This window comes from Aythya marila, assembly GCF_965140915.1.
Source record: "Aythya marila genome assembly, chromosome: 19".
In the NCBI taxonomy this organism is placed as follows: domain Eukaryota; kingdom Metazoa; phylum Chordata; class Aves; order Anseriformes; family Anatidae; genus Aythya; species Aythya marila.
In genome coordinates this window covers 1,159,495-1,169,103 of record NC_139060.1, presented here as the reverse complement: position 1 = coordinate 1,169,103, position 9,609 = coordinate 1,159,495, and the positions used below count along the sequence as shown (strand labels likewise).

Here is a 9,609-nt window from a genome sequence, read left to right as displayed (position 1 = left end):
CTCAGTAGGCTCGAGGAAGCCCACAGGTCTGGTGAGGGCAAAGTGAGCAGTTAAACCCATGCTGCCCAGCCTGCTGTCAGATAGCAGACAGCAAACATCTGTGGGCTTTGTAATTACACCTCTGATGCCATACAGACATTGGTCAAAGCTTCCCTAGAGAGCAAAGCCTGCCCTAGCTGAGGTGCAGAAGCAACAGCAAGCATGGCTGGGAAAGGAAACTTCAGGCAATAAAAGGCCATATGGAAAGTGTCTCTAACTACACAAAGTGATGACAGCAGTGAGAGACAAGGTTGTTTTAGATGGGGTTCTGTCAGTCTTAAGTTCAAATTCAGAACATATATGACAGCAGAACTGCAACAGCAGGCATTTACAGCCTTGGGGCTTCAAGTGCCTTGAACACAGAGGGGAAAAGGGGGAACGCCAGGGCTCAGGCTCTCTTCCCTGCAGCAGCATGAACACAAGGGGTTTCAAGTCTGCACAGCACCACTGCCCACCAGGAGCCACCTGAGAGCTGTACTGCAGAGGGCAGCAGGATCCTCACCAGTCCAGGCCCTCCTTCGGTGCCGAGGGCCTCGTGCTCTTCTCGCTGTAGAACTGCGCGAACCAGCGCCTGTGCTTCTGGATGCTCGCATCCTCTCTGACCAGCAGCGGCTTAAGCAGGTACTGTTTGTTATTCCAGATGGTTATATCTCGCTCAAACTGGGGAGAGAAGGGTGGTGAGGAAACTGAATGAGCAGCTTTGTGCATGCTGCCTGCACACTAGGTTTATTTTTTAGCATTTCTTCCCAGTGGTTGGTGTGGGACTATTTTTAAACTGCAGCACCACTGCTCTCTGTCTGCAGTTAGCAGACATTTAGCCCATTGCAGCTCCCAAACAAGGAGCTACTTTCAGCTTAGACAGCCCCTGCCATGGGATATACTGGAAAATGAGTGGAGGTTGTGAAGGTAGGAGCAGCTCCACATGAGATTTTTGATTTGTTGGGTAGCTCCAGCCAACCAGGGCACTATAAATTAAGCACAGGTGTTTTAAATTCCACTCAGATATGTACCCAGTAAGACATGGAGTTTCCCTCCACAAAGACATCTCTGCAGAAATAAGTGCTGCTTATTCGCATTAGTAAGAATGCATAAATTTAAACCATCATTTAAACAATACAAGCTAGCAAAGCTAGGTTTGATTTGGGGTAGGTTTTTGGCATCTGAAAATCGTCTTTTGGCAATTTTTACTATGGTGCCCTCTGGTCAGACCAAACATTTTCCATGCTTTAACCCCTGACAGAAGGGAATGACATGAACTATTCTGACTGCTTAAAAGGGAGTTACAGGGATGACAGAGTAAGATTTATCTTGGTAGTGCCACCTGGTATAACGAGCAACAGCCACAGGTTTCAGGTTGAGAAGTTCCAAATGGACATTAAAAATAAAAATCAACACCGTGGGTAGAGCAGTAATGGAATGGGTCACCCCGAAGGGGGCAGTCTCCTTTCAAAGCTCCTAGACAGCTCTATGCCTGGCCTGAACTTGGCCATGGTCTTGCTCCAGGTGGGATTGGAGACATCCAGGAGGGCTCTCCCTCCACTTTTATGAATCCTTTTTGTAAAGACCTGGAAAAAACTCTGTCAGGAGGGGCAAGAATTGCCAAATCTCATTATAATTTATTAGCAGGGATATTTCCTGGCACAGTTATCACTGAAGGATATTGGATGGTTTTAAAGTACCAGCCTGGGGTGCTGGAAATCTGGATGCAGTTATTAGACCTTTCAAAGATGTTCTACAACCTGGGAGAGGTGGCCTAACCCTTGTACCCCAGTTCCCCACCCACTGCAGATGGCTAGCATCTCTCCACCATCATAAACAGATGAGCCACTGCAGGGACCCTCTTCACTAAACCTTGAGTTTAGTTATTCAGGCCCCTGAAATGGAAAGATCGTGCCAAGCACTGAAAGGATCATGCCCAAGACTATTTTGCTCCCACATATCTCTGAGCCCACATGGGCTGGCTGTTACTTTATGCAACATCCAGCAAGCTCCAGAGGATCACTTCTGGCACATTCTTCCTCAGAAGCCTTACCTGTACACACTCTGCTCTCAGGATGAACTTGGGGACTATGGCCGGCACATTCTTCTGGTAGTAGATTTTGTGGACCACATTCTGCACGAGAGGCTCCAGTGGTGTCACAGTCTGCAGGATGACCCCATGGCCCAGGAAAGCATGCTCAAAGATGAGGAAAACCAGCCCTGGCCCCACCTGCAGAGCAAGAGCACACCATCAGGGGAGGGTGCCCAGCGGCCCCACTGCTGGAACAGCAGCTCCGATGCCCTTGGTAGGACAGGCTGCTCTGAGCAGGCAGGCAAGGACTTGTCCTCTTTCCTACCACGCCATTCAGCTCAAGGGGCTGGTGGTCACCCTGCTCTCAGATCCAGCAGGAAGGGGTAGTTCAGTCACATCCATGAGGTCTCTGCTCCTGCCGACACCAGCTTTCATTTGTGAGACGAGAAAACACCCTGCCCTACTTGATTGTGCAGCTCATGCTCACTGCTATTAATGCAACCTCCTGCCCTTGGCTTCTGCAAGCTACCTCACCAAATAGGCTCACTTGGCAGATAGGAAATATGGTTTTGTGTAAGTAAAAGGGACTGGTCAGGATGCAAGGGCAACGGGGCAGGCACCGTGTCCGTGGCTCATCAAGCCACCTGCCTTCCCTGGTGTCCATACAGGGCATTTCATGGCACATAGGACATACCTGCCTGGCTGAAACCGACAAGTCCAGCAAGGGGAAGCGCTTCCCGAACACGGTTGCAGTGTGCTGGAGCAGCATGCGGGAGCAATGCTGGTTGGGCTCGGGCTCCGGCTGCCACTCGGCCTGGAGGGGTGGAGAAGGAGCGGCTCAGCCCAAGAGCCAGGGGTCAAGAGCATGGGCTGAGGGGAGGTAGCAGCGAGAGGGTGACTGAAGGGGGACTGTGAAGGGCATCTAGAGCTAAGCACAGATGAGGGAGTGAGGCTAAAACCACTGAGGTACAGAAAAAAGATTTGAACTGAAGACTGAGGGATGAGGCAGAAGAGGTGAGGTAGGACTCAAGCACTGAGGCAGAAAGAGGACCTGGCCTCAGGGACCTCAACCTACTTGTGGCCACAAGGCGACGTAGGGTCCTACCTTCCAGACATGCTTCATAAAATCCCACACCTTGGACTTGGTGTATCTCAGATCAGATCCACTCAGAAAAGACGGTCCATGAAGAAAGGCAAGGTGAGCTGTGTCTGCTGCATTCTCAGGGATTTCCTGCCAGAGGGAACAATTTATCGCTGGTGAGAGCTGACCTGGGCAAGAGCTGCCTGTCTGTAACAGCAGTGCTGCAGCAGCAGTGGTGTGATTGCAGCATAGCCCAGGGTCCTCACCTCGTGGCAAGAGGCAGCCCAGGGAGTGGAGGTGGGGTCTGAGCACTCACTGACCTGGGACCAGCTCTTAACTAGCGTGTAAAATAATTTAATGTGCAGCTAGAACATTCAGCATTAATATTAAGCTAACCTAAACATGTTAACTTCTGTAGCCACACGTGCTGGGACTCCAAACTTCCTCTGTCCCTAGAAAAATTGTAAAGAATTAAGCATTTTTGTGTTTGTGATCCTAATCTGGATTTCACATATTTTAAACCAGTGTAAACCTGTAAACCCCACCAGCCTGCCCGCATCAGGTCACTTGTTGAGGATTTAACTGCTTTGTTACTCAAGTACACCACCTCTCCTGCAGCTTGGTGAGTAGCACAGTCTGGCCATAGCACAGACTTGTGTGCAGTGGTTCACTTCTGCTTACGGCCACAAAACTTCTCCCTTTTCCACCCTCATTTCCACCAAGACAACAGAAACTGCAGCCATTTTGTTTGGCTTGGCACATTTGTCAGCATATGATGGAGATTATGAACATCAACAGCAAGATAACCGTATGTTTCCATTGCTGTCGTCAGTGAGTTGAAAAGCCTCCTGACAATAAGTGCAGCAATCCTTGAAGAATCTTTTTTAAAAACTACATCAGATATAGATCAAAGCAAATTAAGAGATTCCCTTTAAGTGCCACCCAGGACATCTGTTGTCTCTCAAACAGCCCATGGACCCTACATATGGAGAACATCTGCCATGTTCTTGCACAGTGATGCATTCCTAGGTGTTGGCTCTGCTGGCAGCAGCAGCTGCCCAGTGGCACTGGGTTAACTGGGAGAAGATGCCCATTAACGTGTCATCTGGGAGGAGAAATCCCTGAACTGGACTCCAGCAGAGGACCCAGCCCCAGATGTGCCCCAGGTGTTGCCCCAGTGCTACCTGGATGTGGGCGTCCACAAAGTGCTCTGTCTGTCCCCGAAACACCCACTCCTTGGCAGCAATCTGTGGCTGCTCGGGCACAGCCCACGTTGGGCCAGTCCCGTCGCAGTGGTACCAGAGCAGAAGCATCCCGTTCACCTCACAGCACGGCCACGTCCGGACCTTGGCAAAATCTGGCACTGCAGGGAAAGAAAAGAATTGGATTAACACAATTATTATGAAGCCCACTTTCCCACTTTTCCCTACTGAAATATTTTAAATATTTTTTTAGGACAATGCCCAGGGTACTAACAATACTGCAGGTGCTTTCTGCAGATGCGGGAAAGGTTCACCTTTTTCAGCATATGGGATGCTGGTGCATTTTCCATCTTCTCCTCGAAACTGCCAGCCGTGAAAGGGGCACTCGATGCAGTCGCCCACGACGCGCCCGCCGGCAGCGAGGTTGGCACCGAGGTGAGGGCAGTAAGCGTCCACCACATGGGCCTGGCCGTCCCGGGTGCGGAACACAGCGAGATGCTCTCCTGCAGAACGAGGGGGGATATCGGCGTGTCCCTAAAGACAGCAGCCCCGGGCAGGGCCAGGTGGACTCAGGGATCCGGGACCCGGGACCCAGCCCCGTCCGCGCAGCCACCAGAGGGCACCGGGCGGCCGCAGCAGCTGCCTCCAACCCCGCACGGCTCCCACCCTCAGCACCCGTTCTCTGGGCTGTCAGAGCCTGGTTCAGCTGAAGGAGAAAAGCCGCCTCCACAGAAATGTGTAAAAACGTGGGATGCTCCCTCTGCTAAAGAGGGGCTCCAGGTAGAGCAGAGCAGTGGCTGCATGTAGAGAGAGCCCCGTTCCTGTCCCTTTGCCCAAGACGTCTAGAGGAGAGCGTGGGCTCGTGAATTTCAGGAAAATCTGGCTGAAAGGAGGAGCTCTGTTTGCTCTTGGCCTCCAAGAGCCGCATGCACCACAGCCCAGCAGCTCAGCACAGAATCCCTTCCTCAGGCAGGGCTGGCTGAGCCAGAGCCCCGTCACCTCCCCGGCAGGGGGGTTCTGCCTAAACAAAAGGCAGCTCCTGCCCCAGCCAGCTCCGTGCAGGGAGGGATGGAGCCAGCGCTGGCAGAGCTAGGGCTGCATTGCCCCGACACCCAGACTTGCTTTGCTTTGCTGCTGGGTCAAGTTCCTTCTGCCCCAATGCAACGTGATGTTTGCCCCGCTGATATCTGTCTCTGCTCACTGGGATCACACTCCTCCCCCCTGCCCCCAGGGCAGCACCCTGCTAGCTCAGCAAAAAACTTGCAAAGTTTGCCTTGGCTTCTGGAGAGACAGAGGCTGTGCCCGTGCTATAGCCGTAGGTCTGTTCACGTGGCTGTGCAAGGAGGCCATGACTGCACTGAGTGCCATGCCGTCACCTCCAAAATTGCTCTGCCCCAAGGGACAAACCTGGTGCCAGACACTTTCCTGGCACAGTGCGAACTGCTCTTGTGCAGCTGCACACCTCGATGCTGTGGCACCATGCTGTGGGAGAGGGGCTGCTCGTCAGGACCTGGCCTGAGAGCAACGCTGGACCTGTCCCTTCATCCCCTTGAGTTGTGTCCTGGCTGGTCTGGGGGCTCGGAAGCACTCTGGGGACTGTTCATATGGATGCAGCCAGTGAGTTAAAGGCTGGGGTGCTCCATGGTCCTCTCTTCCATACGGTGTGCCATGCAGTGCACGTGTATTAACGCTTCAGGTTGTGAAATCTGATTGTTATAGCTGGTGTTGTACCTTAGCACTCAAACAGTAAGAAATGAGTCCAAACTAAAGTCCAAAGACCAAACTAAGCTTCTGTCCACATTTTCCCAGACAGCCACACTGATGACTAGTGACACGCTGTGAGCTACACAAAGCTACTTCCTTTGGTTTTGTGTCCTGGGCAAAGAAAACAGAACAGTGAAAACTTCCCCAGCCTTCAAACCTAGAAAAGGTTATTTCTGCTATCTGGCAGAAAAACATGGTTTTACTGCAGTGCCTGGAGGCGCCTTCTTATCCAGGACGCCTGGCACTGCTGCCTTGCTGGAAGGCACTGGTACCTCTGCTGGCAGCTGGTGAGGGGAGTGGAGGTACTGGAGGTGCAGGTCCTTCCCCTGCCCCCAGGCAGCAACCAGTCATTCCTTGTATCAGCATTTTCTCCTGTCACCAAACTGCCTCTTTGCCTGACCTGAATTTCAGAGCAAAGGGGGGCTATGCCAGGAGACATTTCAGCTCATACAGCTGTTGGAGGTGACACAGGGTCACCAGGAGCAGTGGTGCAGGAGTGGTTCTGGGCGGGTCAGAGTAACTGTAGCCTAGGTTCCTGGGAGGTCCCAAGGAACAGCCCTGTGCCCTGCTGCTTTGCCCAGGAAGGTCCCAACTCTAGAGCTTTCCTTCTTACACCGGGTCTGGAACTCATCTGCCATGAAGAGCTGAAGTGGTACCTGTGGTCAGAGCCTTGTGGGGCTGCCTGAACTCCTCTCCTGGGACTCCTGAGCTAGCACTGCTTTCATCTCCAGCCTTTGTACTCCGGAGCCAGCAGAGCCAGAGGAGAAGCTGATCTTTGCTTAGGGTGGTGCATCAAATCTGATTATCTCCCCATGTGGCAGGACAATATCCCAGCCTAATATATGCTAAGAAACTCTGTTGTAAATGAATATCTAGAACTTAAGAGCCACATACAGGCACAGATGTTTTCATGTGAAATTAGTCTATTTTCTTCATGGAAAATGAATGGCAATTATGACAGGAATAACACAAGGCACAGAAAGAGACACAAGGTCATCATGCAGTTCTTGTTTGGGGACACAGAAGCTGGGAGAGAGCCCAGAGGACTCGCTCAGGGGCATTGTTGCACAGGAGCCTCCCCTGGGGTATGAGCAGCTTCACTGCAGCAAGCCCCAGGCAACAGAGCTGCAGGACACAGCAGTCCTCAGGAGAGCCTGTGGCTTTCCTGCATGCTCTGTGCTGTGGTTTGGAACATACCTGGTCCCCAAAGTCAGGTCATGCAGGGACCAAGTCAAGAAATTTTTCTTCATCTCCTCTTGCTCACTGTCTCTGGAGCAGGGCCACATTTCAAGGCTATGCTCAGAGACTATCCCAGATAAATTAAACACAGACTTGGAAGCTCTGGGTTGTTTAACTCTCTTACTTACTGATAGTCTTCCTGGCACCGGTAAACTACCATCATGCTGCAAGGTGAAATGATTTTACCTGCACATTTTAGCTAGACCTGGAGGACTGGGTACCAGGGCCCAGGCTTCAGGTAGACAATGAACTGATGCAACTGATAGGCTGGCAAGGGCTCTCCAGGATGTACATAATGAACTGGAAAGTTCCCGACACACAAAGAAACAAAACATCACAGGAGAAGATGGCTCTTGAAAACAGATCTAAAATAAAACACCAACACTGAATCTGAGGGACTTCATTGCAGAAACCTCCTTTATGATGAGGAAGGCACCTGAACAAGTCCCAAACCATCTTCAAGGCAAAAGGACCCTCGACAACCTAGGAGATTTTTCTGGATGTGGCTGTGAGACCTGATCTGCCCCAGGACAGGGGGAGCTGTGGGCACAGCAGTGCCTGGGAGGGGAACCAGGCAGTGAGGTGCCCTGTTGTCCCAGAAGAAGCCCAGAGGGGTGCCTTGCACATGCACAGTGAGCCTGTGCCATGATGCCCCAGCTGGGGTACCTGGTGCCTGTGGAAAAGCCGAGGCTGTGCCATGCTTGGTGCCCTCATGTAGGTGTTGTGTGGGGTGACCCAGAAGGGATACCCCAACAGAGATGCCTTAGTGCCATAGCAGAGACCACAGCAGAGATGCTCAGGCTGAGATGTCCTGCACACTGGCAACAGCCAGGGCAGGGAGCCAGCATGGGTGCTGGCTGGGATGGCCCAGTGCCCTGGCTGGATGCCCCGGCAGAGTGCCCAGTGCCTTTGTGAGGATGTCCAGGTGAGGGTGTCCTCGTGCCCCCACGGAGACACCCAGGCAGGGATGTCCCTGTGCCCAAGTAGGGATGCCCCCATCCCCTGGTGGAGTGGAGATGTTGGGGATGCCCTGGTGGGGATGTCCTGCTGAGGATGTCCAGGTGGGGATGCAGCAGAGCTGTCCCGGTGCCCCAGTGCAGACGGCCGGGGCAGGGATGTCCCGGGGGCCCTTCAGGGATGCCCGCCGTGCGAGGCCAGTGCCCTGGCCGAGACACCCATCAGGGGTGTTCCCACTCCTGGGCACGGGCACGGCATTGATCGGGGATGCCGGGGATGCCCCGCCGTCGGGGATGCCCCGCAGCCTGGCCAGCATCCCGGGCCCAGGGAACGGGGACGCCCGTCGGGGACTCACCGAGCAGGGACAGGCTGCGGACGGTCCCGGGGGGCAGCTGCGCGGAGTCGAGGACTCGATACCAGCCGTTGGGGTACGGCGGCGGCCGGGCGCCGGGGCGGCGGGGGCGGCGGGGGAGGCGGGGGAGGCGGGGGTCCGCGGCCGGCAGGGAGCCCACCTCCCCGCGGCGCCGCCGCAGCTCCAGAGGCCGGCAGCAGCCCGGCAGCACGACGAGCAGGAGGAGGAGGAGGAGCAGGAGAAAGAGCAGCGCCCCGCTCCCCAGCCCCGCCGCCAGCAACTCCGCTCCGCACCACGCGCTCCCCATAGCGCGCCCGGTCCCGCCGCCGCCGCCCCTTATAGCACGGCCAGCCCCGCCCGGGTGGGGCTGGGGGGCAGCTCCCACCCCCGACACCCCTCAGGCACCCCCGGGCTGCGGCGGCTGACGATTCCTGTGGCTCAGCCCCCCGCGGGCTGCGAGGTGCACAGCAAAGAAACACAGCAACAAAAAATCACAGTCACAGAGTCACGGAGTCATAGAACTATAGAATAACAGAACTGTAGAATCACAGAATCTCGGAATGGTTTGGGTTGGAAGGGCCTTAAACCCCATCCAGTTCCAACCCCCGCCATGGGCCCCCAGCCTGGCCTTGGGCACTGCCAGGGATAGGGCACCCATAGCTCCTCTGGGCAGCCTGGGACAGGGTGTCACCTCCCTCATTGTGTAGAATTTCCTCCTTACATCTAATCTAAATCTCCCTTCTTTTAGTTTACAACCATTTCCCTTTGTCCTATCATCATCTGCTTGAGTAAGAAGAGGCAGTGAGCACAAGTTGCTGCAAAGGGAACTCCACTTCCACAGAAGGAAGTTTGTCTCAGAAGGAGCAGTACAAATTCTGTTTGATGGGTTATTTAGATCAATGCATACCACATCACCCTCCTGGGCTGCTATCTCATTCCCAGAAAGATGGGGCTGGTGTTGGGG

At 54.0% G+C, this 9,609-nt stretch overlaps 1 protein-coding gene across 1 annotated transcript; it reads right to left on the bottom strand.

The window, feature by feature from the left end:
• Positions 1–537: 537 nt before the first annotated feature.
• On the bottom strand, positions 538–8,952 carry LOC309885689 (cholesterol 7-desaturase nvd-like; the record flags this gene model as incomplete). The annotated part of the gene is made up of 7 exons (XM_082775911.1): positions 538–699; positions 2,072–2,248; positions 2,745–2,864; positions 3,156–3,281; positions 4,316–4,494; positions 4,648–4,836; positions 8,649–8,952. 7 exons carry the CDS (start codon positions 8,950–8,952, stop codon positions 538–540), a joined length of 1,257 nt encoding a protein of 418 aa, XP_082632037.1.
• Positions 8,953–9,609: the final 657 nt, after the last annotated feature.